The 23,837-nt window shown below is 31.3% G+C and overlaps 1 protein-coding gene across 1 annotated transcript in view; it reads right to left on the bottom strand.

Annotated features, from left to right (window-relative positions):
* Positions 1 to 789: 789 nt before the first annotated feature.
* The window catches only part of LOC127698791 (son of sevenless homolog 1-like), a 40,813-nt gene continuing 17,765 nt past the window's right edge, over positions 790 to 23,837 (bottom strand). The window contains exons 11-24 of the mRNA XM_052202456.1: positions 22,826 to 23,017; positions 20,947 to 21,070; positions 19,829 to 19,912; positions 18,979 to 19,197; positions 18,468 to 18,593; positions 17,647 to 17,803; positions 16,789 to 16,890; positions 15,295 to 15,450; positions 14,025 to 14,207; positions 10,801 to 10,918; positions 9,966 to 10,138; positions 8,536 to 8,652; positions 7,514 to 7,754; positions 790 to 5,760 (exon numbers count right to left, since the gene is read on the bottom strand). Of these exons, the coding sequence (XP_052058416.1) occupies positions 5,339 to 5,760; positions 7,514 to 7,754; positions 8,536 to 8,652; positions 9,966 to 10,138; positions 10,801 to 10,918; positions 14,025 to 14,207; positions 15,295 to 15,450; positions 16,789 to 16,890; positions 17,647 to 17,803; positions 18,468 to 18,593; positions 18,979 to 19,197; positions 19,829 to 19,912; positions 20,947 to 21,070; positions 22,826 to 23,017 (2,414 nt within the window). The 3' untranslated portion in view covers positions 790 to 5,338. The remainder of the gene's footprint in view (positions 5,761 to 7,513; positions 7,755 to 8,535; positions 8,653 to 9,965; positions 10,139 to 10,800; positions 10,919 to 14,024; positions 14,208 to 15,294; positions 15,451 to 16,788; positions 16,891 to 17,646; positions 17,804 to 18,467; positions 18,594 to 18,978; positions 19,198 to 19,828; positions 19,913 to 20,946; positions 21,071 to 22,825; positions 23,018 to 23,837) is intronic.

Below are 23,837 nucleotides of genomic sequence, written 5' to 3'. Positions count from 1 at the left end.
ATTGTTTTGTCATAGATCAAGCTGTTAGTTTTCTTCTTTATATTGCTTCATATTTTCCATGTCAGGGCCTTATTTACCTTAGTATACAGTGTGGGTTTTCCTCATTTTTGATGGCCATACAGTGACCTATATATGCTTACATCCATGTCATTTAAACTTGGGTGGATAATTATTTCTTGGGCAATTATGCCACATATCCTTATTTTCATATAGGCATATATACAGAAGTGTGTGTGGTGTAAAAATATTGAATGAAACCTTTAGCCTTGTAGTTGCATATTTTAAAATTGGCCAATCATAATCAATTGTTTGCTCTGCTGGCAATGTTTTTCATCAGAACATTCCATATATCAATCCTGTCAATTAAGGTTAAATCTGGCCATAGGGTCTCAACAGGACCTACTTGCCACTTATGCCACCATATTTGCTATCTGATCAACATTAAATGATGATTGTTGAGGGACTTCCAATCATCAATCATAAATCCCCTTGAGTCTAAAACTAGTGTAGTTTAAGAAGAGATTGGCTCATAAGAAATAAAGATTGACTTTGGTTGTGAAGTTTTTCATCCAATTGAAACTTTGTATCCTGCATAACTATGTGCATGAATGAAAATTATTTGTACAAGAACTCCAACTTGAAAAAGTGTTCAGTCCGTTTGTATTCTGAACACACTCTAAACTAGACCATCTTTGGGATATACCTATAAAACCTACTTTGTACAAGACCAACAAGCTGAGCGAATTTTTTGTGACAGCTAGACCACAGACAAAATAATAGCATAACGTCTTATTGATGTTGTGAAGAACTTTTATTGATATGAAACAATCACATAAGGCAGTCTTCAAAACATAAAAAAACCACTGCTGACATTACTGTGGCATTGCACTGGATAAATGTATCACACAAAATCATGTACCAGACTGTGTCTTAAAACATTTATTCCTTAAATGGAAGACGGGAACCCATTTAACGATGGTTATATTAGTCATGTGAATTTTAGAAGTAATTAAAGGATGATTCAAATTTAAATAAATTGTGAATTTCAGAAATTATGGACAAAATGGTTCAAATGTCAGAAAAACATTGCAAGGGTGAAAAGATTGGCAATGTTATTTTTTTTATCTAAAATGAACAAAGTGAATGGTGTTTTGTATAATATCATCTTCAATGTATATATACATTTTTACTCCTGCTATAATTGATCTGATAGTATAGAAAGGCTAAAGATGAACAGTGATGAAAATTCTTTGGTCATAAAATATATTATGCTAGCTGGAATATAATAAGTTCATAAGAATTTAAGAAAACACCAGTTGTCACGAATTCTGTTAACGTCTTCGGAATAAAGATTTTCAACTGCTAACTCGCCCCACTTGTAATATGACTTATGTATAGGTTCTTCTTATAATGGATAGGTTGGAATATGGGTAGTTTTGGAAGGAAAATCATGGTTTACTATTACAGTTTTTTTTTATGAGGTTTGTTATCAGTATAAGTTACAGAAGGTCTATACGATATTTCACCAGTGTATAAGATGAGTAGTCCAGTTCATAAGAAGATTGGGACAAGTGTATTTGAAATGGCCTCTTTTTATTAGAAGGAATAAATGGTTTTGAAAAATCGAGGATAATGAACATGTGTTTTGTTATTATTAATGAACTGCTCTGTTTGAATAAAACTGCAAAGTATTGTACATTTCAAAGTACGTTTCAAGAAAAAAATGAATCCTTGGGGATTTTGTTTAAACGATTAAGATGCAGTCTGGTACATATTTCTATAAGATGACTTGTCACTAAAACAAATATATTTCAAAACCAGCTGTACTAGGAGTCCACATCAAACAACTGACCAGTTTTCATTATGACAAAATTCCATTGTATAAAATAAACTCCTACAAAAATGTAAAAGGAAATATGAAAATTACAATTAAATAAACATACAAAATATCAAAACAATAACTGTACTTCCTGTCTACAGGTCTGAAGAAACTATAAAAAAAAATCAAATTCTTTTCTTGATACAAAATAATAATTTTTGGCTTCAAAAATTTGTGTTCAATATAAAACTTTATTAAAGACTAAATATTTTGTAAAGCTAAATTTTGACATAGACTTCTCTGTGTTTTATAAAGAACTGTTAGAAAAATCCTGTAACCGGGGTTGTTAATATTGATTGATTGTAGTTTGCAGAATGTTAAGTGGCAAATATTTTGTGCATATTCAAAACGAGTTGATGCTACCAATGACTTTGAATTAGTTATTCATTAATCATAAAGATTATGGTTTAAATATATATTATGTGCAGTTCTCATGGTAACTTAATTGGTTTCTTTGTAGTAATGTGTGAAAATTTTATATTGGAAGACAATGTTGACCAGTAAATACAGATTGCAGTAAATTAGTTTATCTGATAACATTTTTCAATTTGTATTTAAATATATTTGACTTCAAGGTATTCCAATAGTCCATTTGCCAGTTACCAATTTGAATCTGTTATTACACACTTATAACACAAATTGCTTCCCTTTTTCAATCGTAGACAGGTTCTATACTGGACAAAACAGGCTTCTGCCCATTCCAAGTATGATAAGTTGAAAGTTATATATCAGCTTTTCAACTAATTTGCAGCTAAAAATATCTACGGGTATCAATTTTTTTTAGCTCAAAATAAAATTAAATGTAATTAAAAGATTTGAAAAAGATTACACACATACAAATTTGCTCTTTCCGCTAGATCTACATTGTCAATGAAAATTTCTGTCCATCCTAGGGAGACAACTGAAAAAAAGGATCTTCAATTAATTACAGGGTCAATTGACTATTGAAGAATGAATTTCAATCGTTTCTTTTAATCCAAATGTATTCTCACTGTTTAGATGAAAAATGTGTTTTTGTTGTCCTATCTTGTTTTTTTGTATTGGACTTAATTGGATAATTTTTTTCCAACTGGAACCTTTTTTGAAGTATATAAACTATTTTATAGAAAGATATGAATGTGTATTTCACCTTTTATAGGAAGAGATATTTCCCTGAAGTCTTTAAGAGCCTGAAATTAAGAAATGCTGACCAAATTTTCCTTCAGTGTTGACCTATATATCCATCCAGATAAGATGACACTAAATAATGCAATGCCTTTTCTAGTGAACCAAATTCATTCAGTGAATTAACCTATAGCACAGATTCATTGTTTTTGAAATTAGGGCACATGAAATATAGGTCACAGTGACCATTCTCTCTGACAGATGCTTTCATTAGTCATGAAAAATCTTTATGCTTGTAAAAATAATTCTTTGCATTCAGAATCTTAAATATTGAATCAGCAAAATCCAAAAATATGTGAAGGTTAAGGTCATTGGTAGCAAAGGAGTTTTCAATCTTGTTGCAATATTTCAAATATAAACTGAAAGCAAAACTTAATAGTACTAAAAAAAAATATGCAAACAGTGACATCGCCAGCAGTTTAGCAGTAAACAATATCTATGCCAGACAGATTCTTATCAATAAAATAAACAACAAAGAGTTAAAAGCACTTTAAAATCATAATATCACATTTTTCTGCTACAGAATAAAAATCTTTGGCAATAATCTTTGGCCATTTCTTGACGTGGACAAGCTGGTTCAACACAATGGAAATATGGCATTGTACAATAAAGCTTTAACATATTTACAAACAATCTTTAAATTCCTTACTTTACGGAATCAAAAACAGGAAATGAAAATCTTTAATATGACTGAAACTGAAAAAATGATCAAATGAAATGATGTTAAATAGATAAAGATCATATTTTATCTCTATCTGTTAGCTGGTATTTTGTTAACAGAAATGTTAACTGATGAACGAAATGGAAGACATTGTGACAACTTCATAAAAACATTCTTTTACCAGATTTTAAAAGTAAAACAAATACCCATAATGCCATATTTCCAGAGTAATATAACAATGATATCTTTTCTCCAATTAATACAAATTTCTACATTGTTGGACCTCTTGTACATTCTAACACAAAAATGACAACAATGAACATAACAATACTATAGATTATTTCAGAAGGCATTCTTTTTACCAGGAAAATTTTAAAGGCAAGATTTAAGAAGAATTAATCTCATGTTATGCAATTCATTAAATACATTGGAAAAGTCTGATCAATCGATCCATTGCATATCATAACATGCACTGTCAAATATTTCATATTTATTCAGGTTGAGATCCTTTTATAATCATAACAAAATGCAGATTTACAGCAAAAACCATTCAAGCGTTAAACCAATTTCCTGCAACTCTTCAGTTTAATTTGATATAAACCTATTTAAGCAATTGTTGGATATTGAAGGCAATACTGATCAGTTGAATGCTTGATCCATATTACTACCTTAGATTTTACCTAAGTTTCACTTGAGTAACTTTGGTTTAACAACTACCTTTTTGAGACTGCTCTTTATAAAACTAAACATTCTTTCAAAAAGCTTGATATAAATCTAAATAAGCAAGACCATTTGAAATAAAATTTGTTAACTTGTATTTTCATTTCTAACCAGAAAGCATTCATGTGTTAATTAAAATTTTCTGCAAGAATGGCAAGTGGGCAATTTATCAATTTCATCAAGAGATATTTAAATTTGCTGGAATCCAAAACTGCTATGGCAGATAATATAAATCTAAGGCAAAGCCACATGAATCATGTCCTTCATCATACAATATTAATCTTAATGCCTAACAATTTATCAAATAGCCATTGATAATACTACAAATGAAAACTGGCAAGTTGCAAGAATTCAGTTCACACATGCCTGGTTTCTGCTGTAAATGTTTGCCTTCTGGAATAGTAATGTAACAGTACATAGAGGTACTGGAGAAAAGATACCATTGTCTAACAGTGCAAAGTGACATAGTACAACCCTTCCTTTCCATCACTCATTTTTATCTACAAATGTTTTGCCATAAAAAGTTTCACCTGTGTATAACATATTTCTATATTCCCATCCCTGAAATGTCTTTCATCATTGTCAACATCACTCACACACGCACACAAGTGTATATTGCATTTCTTTGTTGCTATAATAAGCAACGTCTGATTATCAAATTTACTAGCTCAGGTAGCACTAGCTAAATGTATTTGGGTCAAAACACTGGAATACATCACAATGATTTGTATCATACGATGACACGTCTTATTTAAGCAAAGAAATTAGCAGCACAGCTGTTTTTTATATTCTGCCAGAGAATATCCCATATCAACAGACACCATTCTTTGGTAAATTATTATCCAATCACTTTATTCATGATAGAAACTCCATTCCAGACTCTCTGAAGATTTTGAAATGAACAACAACATATTCTAGCTACTCTGTTGTCTAATGTGTTTATAAGTCTTTGGCGGCAGTTTAGGAGTAGTTGTCAATGAAATATCTTCTTCACCGTTAAAGTTTATTGGTATTGATGGTCGTGATTCCCTTTCCATGGCACTACACCGTGGTAATGTTGCATTTAAGTTCTGAAAATGACCAGATAAATGCCTCGTTGGCTGTTGTGATACACTTTGACAGCGTGTAAGTGAGCCAAACATTGAGTCTTTGCGAGGAGGAACGGGAGGCGGCAGACCCCTAGGAGGGATTTCTGGAGCATTGTCAATTCTTGGTGAACCGTCTTCACTATCACGATTTTTCCTCCGTGGCGGTAATGGTGGGGGTGGTAAAAGTCCATCCATTGGTAATTCATTTTCTGGAAATTCATTATTTTGTGATGGATTTGTACTGTGGTCTGCAAAGTTAAAATATTATTTTATAAAAGGATTTCTTTGTTTCTAAATATTTCTAAAACAGATTGTCAGAAAAATAAAATTGAAAACAATAAATAAGATTTCATCTAGTTACAACCCAGATGCAGACTGCGAGTATTTGAAATGGACAACACTAACTTCTCAGATCAATGACCGAATGTAATTATCAATGGAAATAGCTATACTCCATCGTCACCATAAATGTTTCAAAAATTTAATAATAAATTTAAGCCAATCAACTCTTACTTGCTATATATATATAATACATAATATAACCTATACCTAACTAACTCATTTCTTCAATTTTACCAGAATATTTATTGGTAATTTTTAAAAAAATTAATCAACTTTTTAGCTATATATTTATTTGTCTAACAGGACATCAGGTTTTCATAATTATGCAGAAAATTAAACTAATCTAATTAATCACATGGCAACAATCTTTTATATCAGTATTTTTTGTCTCATTACTAAAAATATTCAAATACATAAAGTTATCAATTTTGACTGACTTTCTTGGTATCCATTTTATTACAAAAATTATATTCATATTAACATACAAGATACGAGAAAATCTGAAAGATTGATTGATTGGTGTTTTACACCACTTTCAACACTATTATGCTATTTTGTGGCAGTCAGTTTTTATTGGTGGAGGAAGCAGGAGTGCCCAGAGTGAAACACCGACCTGCGGTAGTGACAATCCTACTTTTATCCTAGTCAATTAAAGATTGGAGTCAAGTGCACAGGCCCCGTGCAGGATTCGAACTCACAACCTCAGTGTTGACAGGCTAGTGATACAGTAGTTCGACTAATTAGACCACTCGTCCAACGAAAGAAAGGAATTGTATAAATAAACTGACCACATCATGTAGAGGTGAAAAAGGTACAATTTACCTAAGCCTTGGCAGATAGTTACTACATGCCCTCTCAATTGTTAAGGGGTGGTAAAAGTGCATTATGAAAGTGACTATATATGATTTCTTAAATATGCCTCTTTAGCAAGTTGTGAATTGTAGAACACATTGCTTTTCTGGCAACAACATAACATATGCCAGAGCAACAACATAACATATGCCTGAGAAACAACATAACATATGCCTGAGCAACAACATAACATATGCCCTTATGGATAATGAAAAGGTAGAACACACTTGTCTTTATTGCGTGGAGGTACTGTGGATTCATTATTATTCGTTGGATACCAATTTTCGTGGATTTCGTGGGTACAGGTGAACCACAAATTTAAATGGTCAACGAATTACCAATTTTCTAAAGGAATGCATGCAGACTTTCCCAAAGCCACGAAATTAAATATCCACGAATATTCAAGTTTTCCACAAAACACGAAAATTGGAATCCACGAAAATAAATGAATCCACAGTATTAGAGGGATCTGTTACATAGAGATTAAACAGATCTGCCTCTTGGCAATACCATTACCTTTGCCTTATCCAATTGTGACTGGTAACTTAGTGGTAAGATTGACTGATTGATTGATTGGTGTTTAACGGCACTTTCAGCACAATTGTGCTATTTCGTAGTGTTTAGTTTTCATTGGCAGAGGAAGCTGGAGTGCCTGGAGAGAAGCACTGACCTTCGGTATGAAAACTGAAAATCCTAGTTAATTAAGATTAGGAGTCGAACGCACCTATATGTAGTGATGTGTTAGAAACCCTTATGATAGGGACCTTAAATAATTTATAATATCTGCCTCCTCGGCAACAACATTACCTATGCCTTGGCCGATTGTGACTGGTAAGAACACACTGTCTCCATTGTGTGGCGGTGACAGAGGTGTGGTAGGGGTTGATGGTGTTGTGTTATGCGGAGAGGATGCTTCTACATCAGTCGCATCTTCTCTCATTGAACCAAATGTTGCGTTAAATGGAAATGATGCATGTTTCTGTGTTAAATGTTTTGCTGTAATGGGTCTGATTCCTGGTGACTTCAATGGATAGTCTGTTTTTCTTGCCTGAAACAGATTTTCAAAAGGTTAACATAAATTTATGTATTTTGTATAAAATGTTTGAAAAGATGATGATTGATGGCTATTTAACATCCAGTGGCAAGTTAAATGCATATATATTCAAAATGAGAACATGTTTATGTCATATGAATATGAAGCCTGCTTTGTAATAGACTGACAGGCTGAGCTGAAATTTTTGACATCCTAGTTCAAAGGTAATAGTCCACAGGAAGACAAGTCATTATACCCTGACACATTATTTTGTGACAAGCTGGTCTTCACTCTTACTCTTTAATGCCCTGTGCTTAGCAAAAAAGCAGCAAATACTAATTTTAAGTATTGAGTTTGACCCAGCCATGGATCCACAACATCCAGTTCTTGAGGTGAGCATTGCAACGGAGGTACATTGTTCAAAAAAAGAATCTATTTAAGAATAAGAGTGTTTGTAAAATCTCATCTCATTTGTATTACTACAGGTATATACATGTATTTCCATGTATTTCTCTTATGAAAAAGAATGTTCTTGAGTTATGCAGCAATTTAAGCTAACGGTTAACCCCAACTTTCATAGGTAAAATATAAGAGTAATATCAACAAAGTGGTTGCCATTTTTTAAACAATCAATATAGAAAATATTAATTTAGTGCATATGAAGCTCACATCTACATTATTTTTGTGAATGTATCACATCAAGAATGTAATCATGATATCAGCTGGAGAATTTTTTTTTCATTATATATGTAATTCCAAAATGACTTTGCTTTCAACTGTGTATTAATATACATACAAATTTTGGAGGCCTTGTACAGTTCCTTGGTTCTATCTCTAACGATTTCTCATATAAGTAATCATTAAATTCTTTCTCTGACAATTCCTCACGGGGATTTAAACTCTCAAGATATTCCTGCAAATATTAAATAATGCACATTATATTGTGAAAATTTGGAAAATGTGGTTACATATCAGATCTGTTCTAGAATTTATTGGGTGGGATCAGAAAACATTCACTTTTAATTTGATGGGTGATGATTAGTCTGAAAACCATAACAATCTTAGGAAAAATATAAAATGTATTCAGACAAAATTATCATTTCTTACTCAATATTTATCATAAATACACAATTATATTGGTCCTGTTTCATAACATTCTGTTTATTTTCATACTATTTGACAGAAAATCATAACGATTCAGGTTCACTAATTATTTTTACTGAAAGTCTTTTGCGTCAATCAAAATTCAGATCTCTACATCACAAAACTTTTGGAACAAGTCATTACAATTTTCTTATGGATCTAAGTCAATTCTTTTTTTTGCTCAAAATTCTTTGACCAATGATATTGTTTATAATTTGGATATTCCGGAATCAATAAGACATGATGTATAAAATCAGGACATCTTCTGTAATTAATATGATATGATGACGATGGATGGTGTTTAACATCCAGTCGCAAATTAAATGCATATTCAGGACAAGAACAGATAAATGTAATATGAATATTAACCCTGTTTGTAAAAGACCAACATGCTGAGCTGGATTTTTAACACTCCCAGCCAATCAGTCTTTGCTCTTACCCCTTAATGCAGGATGCTTAACAGAGAAGCAGCAAATGCCAATTAAAAAGTGTTTGATTTGACCCAGCCGGGGTTCCAACCCACGACCTCCTGCACTCAAGGCGAACACAAGACCACTAAGGCGGTAATAATATGATTCATAACAAAAAAGAGGGTCGTAATGGGGGTACCTTCATGATGAATAACTGTAAAAAATCTTGCCAAATGACGTTAACGGCAATTTTAGGTGTATGACGATAAAATGTACATTTTCATTAGGACAAAATAATTGATGAATTGTTGGATTGTTTTTTGCACCAACCCACCCTTTTCCCTTAAAATCCTCTATTCACTTTATTTTTGAATACTATTTGTCCTTTATCAAGCAACATTTTTTTACTAGTCCACGGGCAACAATGACACAAAAAACTGCTTGTCCGGTCTGTCAAATGTACGAGTCAGGCGAGTCAGGCATTGCATTTCCACACCCCTGATAATTATTTTAGACCACTGACGAATCACGATAAGGATATTTTGACGAATCACGATAAAATTTTAACCAATTTGATGCTAACGGTAGCCCAAAATGACCGTTTTACGCCTGACGGTAAAGATCATTACTACCCTCAAAAACTTTTAGATTGGCTTGTTATCAGTGAACTTACCCTTATATCTTGCTGAATACTCAAACAATATGGTTGATTTTGATACTGTTGAATTTCTCCTGTGATTTCTGCTACTTTCCGTCGCTTACTGAAATTGATTAACCCAGGAGGACGATTGGGTAAAAAATCTAAATTTCCTTCCTCAATCTTCAAAATATTTGTCAGATACATACCTACAAATATCAATTTCACATTTGTTTTACATAATGAACAGTTAAGGCCACCCTGAAGAAACTCTTTGTTTGATGTTGTCTACCCATGCCTTGTAAAGTTGGGTAGGTAGGAAGGGATTTTTTTTTTTTTTTTGCAACAGCATAAGTTACATGTTTTAGACAAGAAAACAACGTTAGAGAAGGAAAAATCTTTTTTTTTTTAAATTTGAGACAATTTGTGTCATAAATTTTTTAGGGTATTCTGCTTGTTACCAATTGAGTTGGGTAGGAAGGCAACATCAAACAATTTTAAATTTTATTTTTGGCCTAAAGTTGAATAGAAAGCTATGTGAAGTATACTTAATAGTCCACAAAATATCATATCAAATATTTGCTTCAGTTGACAAACAGATTAAGCAGTAATGTATTTATTCATAATGGCATCTTTGAATATTGTTCTATTCTAACACCTAGATATTCAGAAATGATTTTGCTCTTATTAAAAGCAGAAATGGCTGTACCTGAGGAAATCATATGGTATAATCAAGAAACTGTAATGAAAAAAAATTCAGAAAACCAATGAAAAATTGGTTAACAATCAGAACGAAATCATCTGTGGATATCAAAAGCCAGACTATAAAATCTTACTGATGGTTTTAATCCTCATAAAAAAGACAACTTACCAAGAAAGGGAACACAAGGAGGATTTATGGATCTTAATTTTTCCATGTACTTTTTGCCATGATCCGAATTCAGTTGTCTAGCTTCTTCAAAAGCATTCATCAACCTATTAGGAACTGCCTGTAATATAAACCATAATCAACACTTTACCATTTATATATTTTTTAGACATCACAGCCATTTTCATGTGTGATTCAACCAAAACATTATTTTCCAAAACATTATTTTCCAAAACATTATGTCTCAGTGTCAAATTTTCAGGGTTTAAGCTAGGATTTTGAGGGCTTAAGTCACTTTTGAGTGATAAGATACTACCTTTCTTGGGTAACAGCTTAACATCATAGGAATAGGGCAGTTACTGTTTAGGGTTAAATACATGAAAAAAACGTGTACTTTCATTTTCTTATTTATATATACTATACAAATAAAAATTTACAATGAATTTTAAAACAAAACAGCTGTTTTTCTTCGAAAGCTACATATTGTTTTTTTATTTTTTTTTATTTTTACGTCTCAAAACAAGGACTAAATAGGACTAATATAATGAATCTATTAGTCAATGTTTCTGTCCTTATAATTAACTTATGGTCTGTATATGCGATAGAATAGAGAATATGCTTTAAAATAAAAAATAAGGAATAGAGAAAAATGGGCCAAAAAATGAAGAAGAGAGATTAATGGGTGCTTAAGTATACAGAAAAGAGAAAATTTGTATAAAAATAAAGAATACAGAAAATGATGACCAAAGCCTCCTCCCAAACCCCTACCAAGACCCTCTTAACTTTGCACCACAACTCAATACAATCAATGGCCACCTGTTTTGTTATTTTTATATCAAAAGTTAAAAGGCAAAGACAAATATGTCTGGATTAAACATTTTTAACTGAATTCAAGTAAAACGATGTCTTTAAATACGTTCATAAAGGCATTTTCATCATAAAACTACAGTAAAGGTTGCAAATCAGGTGGTCGCATGAAATTTTTTTTTTTCGAAATGACAAATGCTGACTGACCAATTCTATTTGTATGAATAAATTTTGATGATCAGTAATGATCCATGGGATAAGGTGATTACCTGTAACAACAAATTATGACATCTGTTGTGAATGTTGATAAGCTTGGGGTCATAAACTTGTTGCCAGGTAAAAATTTGTACAAGTGATTTTTTTACTTTTACAAATTTAAGTGGCGAAATTGATAAGAAATACTTTCTTCATTTCAAAAATTGTTTCATAAATGTTGAAATCACTGCTTTTCAAACCTTCTAAATTGGAGATCTCTCTCTAAGTAAATTTTTAAACAAGAGGCTCTTAGGAGCCTGAATAACTAAACTGGTAAAAAACAAGTTATTTTGATATTTATTTTTTCCTGTTTATTTCAATCAGTTTAAAGGAATTAAATCCTATTACTAGTGTGACAATTTGGCCATGTTGACTTACAGGCAGATCTTTTTTATGTTTTAAAGTTTCTCTCCAACTCCACTATTTTTTGACAAAACTGCCAAAAAATGGATAAAAATCATTCAGAGGAAATAACTTCTATAAGGAGACTTTTGACAGTTTCGGTCATGATGACTGATTTATAGACCTTATTGTGCTAAACAATTTGCTTTTTTTTACTGATTACCACTACCTATTACAGTTTTAGCAAAAGCAGCACAATAACCAAAAAATAAAAAAATCATCTTTCAAGGGCAACAACTCCTAACAGGTGTTTTTTTTTTTAACAATTTAGCCATGTTGACTTATTTGTAGATCTTATTGTGGTAGTTATCTTTGATTTTTAAATTTTTTTCTCTATCTACAAAGATTTCTTCAAAAAAGAAAAAAAATGGATTAAAACCATCTTTCAAGGGCAATAACTCCTGTAATTTTTATATGACCGCAAAAAATTTGCGTTCATATATTGCTATCACGTCGTCGTCCTAGTTGGTGTTTTTCCGAAGACATTTGGTTTCCGGACAATAACTTTAGTTTAAGTGTATGGATCTCTATGAAATTTAACCAAAAGGTTCAAGGAAATCTGAAAACAAAATCAGGGGTGATAATTGTAAAATGGGTTGTCCGATTTTTCAAAACATTTAGCAGGAGATAGAACTTGACCTGCTGGTCAATTTTACCCCATTGTTCTATATTTATTAACAACAGCCAGGTTTGTTGATGGATCAAATCACCAGACTAGGTATACTTCAGAACATTTGGATAAAGTTTGGTAACATTTGATCCAGTAGTTCAAAGGAATAGATTTTTTAATAAGTTTGCAAGGACTGACAGACAATGACGATGGACCCAAAGTGATGGCAAAAGCTCACGTGACCTTAAGGCCACTTGAACTGAAGAGAAGATTTGCTGTAAAACCCTTTTTAAGTTGTATTTTCGTGATATTTGAATCTATTATCCGTGAAAATAATACTTTTCGTCAATCTACGAAAATTGGTTCCAAAAAAATAAATGAATCCACAGTATGATTATATTTCTCTATGCACTTCACATTCTAAACCTCAGGGACAAGTAGTCTTAAGTAGTTCATCAACAATCAATCAATCAATCATCATTCTTCACATTTCAAAATTGTTCACATGCAGTGTTTTCTATATTCAAGGTCAATTTCAATTTAGGTATTTAAACCTTTTTAGTTGTTATTGTGCAACTTTGTTGATGTCATTCAATCTGCTCTTTTCAATTGTTATTGCCCTTTTAAATGGCATTAAAATGTTTTTTCAACATCAAAAGCACCTTTCTCTTATTGAAATCTTGGAGAAACACATAACAACAACATCATACAAGTATCATGAAAAGGTAGTACAGGATCGAAGAAATAACTACATTTGCAGTCTTGCAATTTTTTTTATACATAATCCTCATGCTTATATCATGCTTGTATAAATTCAGAAATTTTGCGTTTTTAAATTATATTGAATTCGCATAAATAAAGTTATGTTTTTAATTGTGATAGCATTTTCCAAAATTGCAACAACTATACATACCTTAAAAAATTTCTGAAATTAGATTCCAAATTTATTAATCAATTTGTTCTGTTATCTTTGTAAAGTTTTGATGCTGTAATTCTAGTACAATTCAGATAAAAAAGCAAGAAAACAATGTTTTTTTTCATTGAATTCACTAGAAAATCTGCCATCATACATTGGAAGTTGCTATAAACAAAAACATATACTTTTAAAATAACACAAATGGACGACGATTAACAGTATAATGACCACACTAACCTCAAAAGTTTTCTCCAGTCTGTAAACTGGAGCAGAATTTATTGCACTAACCACTTCTAGAACACCATTAAAATTGTTCAGTTCTTGAAATATTAACAAAATTTCTATAATTCTATGTACAACAGCAACTCTTTCTTCTAAATTTTCTGATTCAATAATACACTTCTCCAAAGAAAATGTGAACTGAAATATAAAATAAATTCGATATTTTTCCTAGTGGATCTGATAATATTATGTTTGATATTTACAAATTTGCTAGGAAACAAATAAGCCAGTCATTTGAATTTGCATGGTAAGACTATTGTTGATATACTGGATATTATCAAAGCAATCAACATTCAATCAACCACTTCACTACACCTTGCTTCATAGGAACATCTGAGTCTCTGTGGCCGAGTAGTCAGCTTCAGTAATCCCTAGCCTGTCAACACTGATGTTGTGAGTAACACAGTGAGTTTGAACTCAGTTCAGCAAGGTGCTTTCAAATCCAATCTTAATTGACAAGCACAATAATAGTACATTCAAAACTTGAGTATATCATAGTATTCACCCTGTAATTTCACACACAATTTTAAACGTAATTGTACTATAGTCTCATTTTCAATCATAAGCTGATGCTGAAACATAATTTGCAATTCAATTAATTACATTGGTGAAGTAATGGCAGTTAAGGATGTTCGCTCCTCTTGCTTTTGAATTTTTGCCAGATATTCGGAATCCTTTGGTTTTATCCATGTAGTGCCATTACAAAATTTTCCCCGCTAACCCCTACTTTTCTTTTCATAATTTTATTACATATAGTTTAAAAAGCCATATTTGAAAATCCTATAAAATCCTTGTTATTTTTTTGTATTTTTTAAAAGAAAAAAGGTGCCAATGTTAAATGTATGAAAAATCTAGAGAAAATTATTTCCATCCAAATTTTTAATGGCTTATATCTCGAAAACAAGCACACGGACCCTTCATTTTTTTCTGCTTTTTAAATTCCTTTATTTATATACTATCCATCTATAACAGTCTTTTAAAAAGCTTGTTATTTTAAAACAGAGTAGCGAACATCCTTGTTTCTGCTGAATTGTTTGTTCAATTTGATGAGTATGCAATATGCTACATGCTGTTCTTCACTATTGCAATGTCAGTGGCCTTATATCTTTGATGGGTGACCATCTCATTGATCAGATCTCTTTACTTCTTACCATAGTAATATGTAACTCACAAATTTGATATCAGTATGAAGCTTTTCTGTACCTTTCACAAGGACACTACTTACATTATTCGTAAAGCTGATCATTTTTAGGAGATTAGGAGCAGTTTTATGTTTGGTTTGTTTCATCCAAGCACAGCCTACCAATTCTGACGGCTGAACAGCTCTGTACAAATCAAATTCTAACAATGTAATCTGTCGAGCTATTTCTATCGGATGAAGCTGAAAATACAAGATATGATTTTTTAACTTGTGTCTTTTCCTAGTATTGACAAATATCATGAATATAGTCAGTATATTTTCTTCTTGTTGCACAGTTTTCGTCTATATACTGTAAATTCACAAATTTTTGCATACATTTATTCATGGGATTTGAGTACATGCTGTATACAAATAATGCTTTCAAAATTTTAAAATTTGAGGTATTATCTTTTTGATGCCTTTTCTGTAGTAATTTTCACAATTATAAAATCATCTGCAAACATTTCTGAATTTTCAGTAATTGATTGTATTATCCATTGAACATTAAATCATAAAGCAAATTGCATGGACGGTTTGCAAGGCTGCCTTTTTCACTTGGCTGAAATTTTTATGTATCTTTAAAAAATAAATGGAGACATGGGACACAGATGATGCCTCGCTTACATATAATGTTATAAAGGGATATAACTAGAAAACTGTAAAAGTGACGACCCCCAAAAATTTGAATTTAATCTGTGTTTTGTGGAAATAAGCATTGTGTATAAGTTTCATAAGATTTTGTTGAGGTCATCTGAAGTTAGAGAATGGAAATGAAAAATTCAGCATTTTTTCCATTTATGAAGTGGCACAACTTCAGAACGGTAAAAGTGATACCAACCAAATTTGAACTTGATCTGACTCAATGTGTATAAGTTTCATTACATTTGGTTGAGGCAAACTATAGTTAGAGAACAGAACTAAATTCTGGACATAGGAACCGATATACAGACAGACAAGGGTAAACCTTAATGCTCCCTCCCCTATGACTGGGGCATAAAAAGGTTTATTGTTTCCCCCCAGCAGGGTCAAATCAAAGACTTTAAAATTGGTGTTGGCTGCTTCTCCGCTATGCAAGTTGTATTAAATAGCAAGAGAAAAGACAGGTCAGTTTGGAGTAAGAATAATGTGTCCTGGTAGGGTTACATGTCTTCCTGAGTGCTGTTACCTTGTAAAATAGCATGTTAAAAATCCAGCTCAGTGTGTTGGTCTTTTACAAAGCAGAGTTTATATTCATATTATATTAACATGTTCATGTTAAGCGTCCAGAATATGCATTTAACATGCCACTTGATTAAACAGTCATCCATCATCATCATTGCTTAGACAAATGTTAGAAGTGTCTATCATACAATATAAATTCATAAGAAGGATTTTAATTGTGATTTCCTTATGTCATTTGGTAAAATAAAGTCCTTTTTTTACCAATATTCTAAGCTGAAAAAGAGATGGGAGATTAAGTTAATTTTTAACATGAAACTAATGTTTGATAGAACAGATTTTCATGTAGTATTTAGGTTCACAGTTTAAGAAGTTACAAACCGTCATTAAATGAAACTCTTCTCTCTTTTTAGTTATATGCCATTCCACTGGTGGTGGCTGTTTTTGAAGAGTTAACTCCCTTTCTGTACTCATACTCTCAAACTGAAAATAGAAATGCTTTGTTGAAACAGCCTTAACAAAAGAGAAAAAAAAGAAAACATCAAAATTAAATCAGACTGACAATACGGACCCCGATGTGGATGCTTTCCTTACATGAATCTGACAACACTCTGTTCTACTTTCTATTCTAGTAATTACAACACCAACCAGTGAAATTATAACCCTCAAATTTTTGAAGATGTATATCATTACGGTCAAACTAGAGGATTTTGAAAGTTTTTAAAACAGAAAGCGGACAAAGTCAAATTCTTGTAAGCAAAGCATGTAAACAGCATTTTTATCAGATTGAAATAGAATGTAACCTTGATAAATGGAACCTTTTTCCAGTTTCAAGGTAGATTTAAAATCTTGACAAAGACCATTTTTTCATCAATAGTTATTCTTTTTCGTAATGCAAGAGTCTGTTTATCTTACTGGAAATACTTAAAAAGTCTTTAAGTGCTGTCCTAAAGTCTGATAATATATTTGCATTTGCTTTATAATTCATTTTATTTATAAACTGAAAAAAATTGAAAATATAAAAAAAGCAATGTTATACCTTGATGAAATTGAAGTATGTGAAAACTTGTATCAAATGAATATACATGTTCATATCCAAATATTGGAAATAAATGAATAATAATTCTACTAAAAATAATTTTTACTTCTCACACTGAATATTATGGTCATAAAAATAAAACATATTGGAAAAGAAACTGTCTTCAAGAAATACAATTTTGATAAACATTAACTACTTACCCGTCTGTGAATGACTTTAATTATTGATTCTGCCATCTTTTTCATGGCTTTTCCCTTCACATTACCAAGAAACTCCTTCAGTTTATGAATTAATGAAGTATCACGCTCAAAGTCATAGTAATGGTGATCAACCCAATGTCGTAATACATTTACAACTCTAAAATGTAAAACCAATGTTTCAATTTAAAACCAATGTTTCAATCTAAAACCAATCTCTAATGAAATAGACAAAAGTATTTTGTATTATTCAATATTGAAAGAAAACTGCATTTTTACTCTTAAATCAAAACCTATATAAACTGATCTCTTCCATTTCAATTTTCCTTTTCTTAATTTCTTTCTTATCGATACAAGAATCTTTACTGTTTTTTTAGGAGGACAAACCTGTTAATTCAATAATAATAAATTTTTCTTATCAATGCCACGAGTGAATAGAATTTTTATTTTGTTTTGTTTTGTTGTTGTTTTTTTTTTTTTGGGGGGGGGGGGGGGGGGGGTGTTTCTCATGTGCATAGATCTCTAAAAGCTCCAATTGAGTCCTATTAACACACTTTCAATCTTAGTCTTCTTTCAACAATTCTCATGCATACTGTAGATTTCTTCATTTTTGTTGGTACCAATTTAGGCAGATGAAGAAACAATAATTGTTCTTTGGATACTGGTTTTTATAGTTTGAACAAATTCTGCATACCAGGAAATTTCTATTCTGTTCATCACTTAAAAATTGAAGTTCAATTGTACCACACTGTTCACTATGATTATTACTCTAACTTATAACTATGAATTCATAATGCAGGTTCAGGAATAAATTTTCACGTTACCTGAATTGAACAGGTTTAACATATTCTTTTCGGAATCTTTTCAGCATGTCGTTTCTGCTCTGAATCTTCACGTCTTCATTATCTTTGGACTCAGTTTGAGTAATATGGCTTTCAGGAATATTAAACCTAAATAGTGACCAAAAATATGTTGTTAATTCAAGAAATTTTAAATCTTTAGCAAATGATGAAAAAAATGCCATTAAAAATCATATTCTAATAAAAATATTCCAACTGTTTCTAAATGTAGTTGTTTGAGTTTGATTTTGTGTCAGAAAATCAATAGTTGCATAATTGTTATGTTTACAGACAATAAACTTTGGATATAAAAAAATCTTAAACACAATGACTTACAGTACTTATTCAATTCATTTGTTCTTAAAATGAAGTCTAGTAATGTGTAATAAAAAAAAGTGTCTCAGTTTTTACACTTTTGTTGTTTCATCCTTGAAAAAATAGCTTTAAAATTTAGACAAACACAGTCAAAGACACATATATATATTAAATGACTGACCTTTCAACAAGAAGATCGAGGAGTTCATGAGGAGAACAGAATGATCTGTATGTAGTTAGGAATGTCCGAACAAACTTAGGTTCAGCATACATATGGTATGTTAACCGTTCTATCAATTTCAGCAGTAATCCACCTTTGATTAATGGACTTTCTGTTGGATTATGTCTTTTCTCTTTATCTTCCATCACAATATTGGATTCTGAATCTTTTTCACCGAATCTGAAAAGTAATGTGTGTTAGATGTTGTTGCATGTAATTTCTGTTCAATTCGCCGTTTCAGAATTTTATGAACCAGGGTAATTTCATTGCTTGTCCTCCAAAATAAAAACAATGTCAGGTCATTGTTGACTTTCAATTGTTTTTGACGTTGTAAGCCAATCAAAGCCTTTTGGTGTTCTCTTTTGAAAATATAACCCAGAATGCACAAGATTCTGAAACGGTGAATTGAAATAGAACTGGTTATTACAACTTCCTGCCGATCACAACAGCATATTTATTGTTTAAACAGAGTAGAGCAGATAATAGTTTAGTTATTTGCGAGTAAGATTTCTTTTTAAATCAATAAAAGAAAGAAACTTTACTAAGAAAAAGAGAAAATACCAAACAAATATGATTCAATGTAAATATTCATATCTTGAGAAGTTATCAAAAACTATTTTTTGTATGCTTCTTGAAGATTCATTATTATTTGTTGGATACCAATTTTTGTGGATTTTGTGAGTACATGTGAACCACAAATTAAAATTTTCATAGAGTACAAATTTTCTATAAACTTGTATACAAAACCAGGAAAATATGATTTTTCTTCTTCAATTAATGAAAATCAATGAATCGACAGTATAACAGTTACCTGTAGATTTGTGGAGGTGGCAGTTGTAATGGCTGCATAAGGTCTTCTTCTCTCAAAATACTGTCTAATCGTCTCTCCAACATACTGCAAAGGCAAAATATTCATATAGTCTTTTTTTAAATTTCTCATTTCTTTATTACCATACTTTTAAGCAACAAATAAACATGCAAACACCTGTCAATAAAGTTACTGTAAACATACATGTACAAAGCTTGAAAAAAAAACCTTTGTATAAAGGGCACCTGTTCATAAAGGCAACATATTTCTCTTCCATGTATATACAGGTTTGGCTCCTAATTGATACATAACAAGTACATTTCTAATTTGTTGACTGTCCAAATGTGATAGTTTTAGCCATGTAGATTTATGGCCTTGTTATAATGGTTGTTGATTGTTCAGAAAGGTTAAAGTGATAAACCCTGTTTCTTTTTTAGGAAGTTTCTTTTTTTCATTGATTTGAACCTTGAGACTTATAATAAATTATCTCCCTTGAAAATATCATTTACAATGAAATCTAAAACAAATTTAAAACACGGTACAAAAATATTTCTATAATAACCTGCACTTTATGTTACATTACTTTAGAATTGATAAATACTAAAATGTATTGTATTTAAAAACCCTTTCTTTACCACACAATTGTTTTCCATTTTGATATATAATAAGTTATCTACCTTGCTTACAATGCAATCAGAAAAAGTATCACTTAGTGAAGATATTTGATCTGAAACAATTTTTTTTCTCCAAAAGAAATTTTAAAAAATGTTTTATATCATTCTTGTTACACACCAATACATGAAATTAAAAACATCTACTGTAAATTCAGAAATACTGCATGCATTTATTATTGCAATTTTTGAAGAATGAACAAAATGCGAGTTTAATTATTGCGATTTATGGAAAAGCTGTATACATATATATATCTATCAGATATCAGAATGTGAGTACTTATTATTGTGATGTTCAGCGAGTTGTACTTTTCACATTTATAAAAACCTCACAATAATTTCTGAATTTACAGTATCAATTATATCTTTCAATTCCAGTTTAAACATTTTGACTTAATATTTAAAGATGTTATCAGCAATAACCTATTAGGTTAAAGTCATTTAACTTACCTTCTAGTTTGTAAAGATATCAAAGCTGCCATCCAATTACTTTTTTCTTCAGCAGTTTTAGCCATAAGAAGAACACAGTGACTGGGACTATCTCTTGATTGAAGTTCAAATCCATGCTTGCAATCTGCAAATACAAGATGTGCATTGTACTGTGAGATATTGCTCACTAATACTTAATAAACTCATCATAGATACCAGGATAAAATTTTGTACGCCAGACACACGTTTGATACACAAAAGATTCATCAGTGACGCTCCCATCAAAAAAGTTAGAATGGCCAAATACAGTACGAAGTTGAAGAGCATTGAGGACCCAAAATTAAGTAAGGTTTTGCAAAATACAGCTAAGGTAATCTATTCCTGGGGTAGAAAATCCTTAGTATTTCAATATAAACTGCTTCGCCAAGCGCAGCTGGATACGACCGCAGAGGTCCAACCCTGAACAGTTGGGGCAAAAATGGACACAATATTCAAGCTTGATACAGGTCTGAATTTGGATTGTAATTAAATATTTGACACATTACAGGTTTCTATCACAGAATAAATGTAGTCAAAGAACTTGAAATTGGTTGTATGATTTGAATTTATATTCAATTGAAGATTTCTTGCTGTTGTGCAATTCACTGTGTTGTTGCGCAATACTTAGTAAATCTGTTGTCAGACTATACAAAGAATTAGCAAAATAAATTGTGACCCCCAATTTTTTTCTTTGGAAAAGTGACAAGTTCTTAAATCTTGAGGGAAAAAAAATTGACCCCCCAAAAAATTTTTTTTTACCCCCCCTCCAAACAAAAATAATATTTGAAGAGAATTTTCTTTTGAGGAAAAAAAATTGCCACTCAAAAAAATTTTTTTTTAACCCCCTCTTCCAAAAATATTAATTTTGAAGAAACTTTCTTTTTTGTAAAATGTGCTACAAATTACACTAAAACACAAGTTATTGTCTGAAAACTAGAAAAATGCTTGTTTTAGACCCTTTTGGCCCCCAATTCCTGAACAGTTTGGGCAATTACCCCATAAATGAATCCCAACCTTCTACTTGTGGTATTGAACCTTGTGGTACAATTTCAGAGCAATCAAAATACTAATACACAAGTTATTGTCCTGAAACTAGAAAAATGCTTGTTTTGGCCCCTAGTTCCTAAACGGTTGGGACCATCACCCCCAAAAACAATCCCAACCTTCCTTTTGTGGTATTGAACCTTTTGATAAAATTTCATAGAGATCCATACACTTAAACTAAAGTTATTGTCCGGAAACCAAATGTCTTCGGACGACGCTGACGCAGACGTGATACCAATATACTACAGCAAAATTTTTTTGCAGTCGTATAAAAAAGAAATCAAAGTTTTGCTAACAATTAATTTATAATTTTAACCATATCATATACTGAAGTGCTGACTAAGCTGGTGATACCCTCGGGGAGTAAACCCCCACCAGTAGTGGCATCGACCCATAGTACTTTTGAATAAAATGTTTTTATTAAGAAGACTAGTGCTACTATATCTCCCCATTTTCCTGTATATTTTTTCCATGGAAAATATATAACTTGAAAAGGTCTTATGCATTTCTTTTTGTTGTTGGATTGATGTCTCATTGAATTGTATTCCACCTCTCTATTTATTCAAAGGAAAGCACATTCTATTTTTGTTTAGAACACTGCATTTTGAGCTTGATATATATATGACAGGTCTATCATTGAAGACCATAAGTTAATTTCCAGATATAATTCATTTTCTAGTAGCTGATCAAGTTATCTTCAGCTTGTTACAGAACCTGATAAAAATAAAAACTGCACATGCAAATTCTTCTGGTACACTCTGAAAAGATTTGGTATATTAAAGCAAAAGTATAAATTTCAAAATTTCATGTATTATACCATCTGTATCTTCTCGATCAACAACTTCCATTTTCCTGATCTGGAATTTTTCTTTCAATCTAAACTCTGGTTGTACTCCTGTGACTGATGATCTTCGTGTATTTTGTTTACACAAAACAATTAGTCCGTCAAATAAGAACACATATCTTTCTGTAGTTTTTGATCTTGTAGAGAACTTGTTCAACACACCATCTGTTGAAATAAATTTTACATGTAGCAAACTTGGTTCTCTTCAGTTTTAATGGCAAAATTTTGATCACAAAAAATAAGCACTGTTACTCAGCAATACACTTGGTCAATGAACTCATTTTTACTGATGGTAAAATTTTTATGGAGATTTATTCCAAATTAGTGCTCTTTTAGAATAAAATTCGTAAGGGTTCCGCAGAACCCAGTGTCTCGCCTACTTTTTCTGTTAATCGCAGGCTCAACAAAAATGAGGAAGTAAATCAATAAAAATATTCCTCTTGATACTATCTTTTGATTGTAAGAAGCTTCTGTCCAAGTTTGGTAAAAATCCAGGATAGTTTATGAATCTAATAAATGTTTAAAAACTTTAACTGCAGACTGAATGTAATGTTAACTGGAAGAAAACAAAATTTCCTTCTGGATACTATCTTATGATCATAAACAAGCTTCTGTCCAAGTTTGGTAGAAACCCAGGATAGTTTAAGAAAGTTATTAAAATTTTAAAAACTTTAACCACAGAGTGAATGTAATATTTCCCGGCAGAAAAACTAAGTCCATTTATAAGTAAAATACGGAAAAAATGGAATTTTATTTTTACAAAATTTACTTCTGGATACTATCTTATGATCATAAACAAGCTTCTGTCCAAGTTTGGTAGAAACCTAGGATAGTTTAAGAAAGTTATTAAAATTTTAAAAACTTTAACCACAGAGTGAATGTAATATTTCCTGGCAGAAAAACTAAGTCCATTTATAAGTAAAATACGGAAAAAATGGAATTTTATTTTTACAAAATTTACTTCTGGATACTATCTTATGATCAT

The sequence above is a fragment of the Mytilus californianus genome, unplaced genomic scaffold (genome assembly GCF_021869535.1).
Source record: "Mytilus californianus isolate M0D057914Y unplaced genomic scaffold, xbMytCali1.0.p SCAF_4, whole genome shotgun sequence".
Lineage (NCBI taxonomy): Eukaryota > Metazoa > Mollusca > Bivalvia > Mytilida > Mytilidae > Mytilus > Mytilus californianus.
Note: the sequence above shows the minus strand (reverse complement) of the source record. Positions and strands in the feature narration are given on the sequence as shown.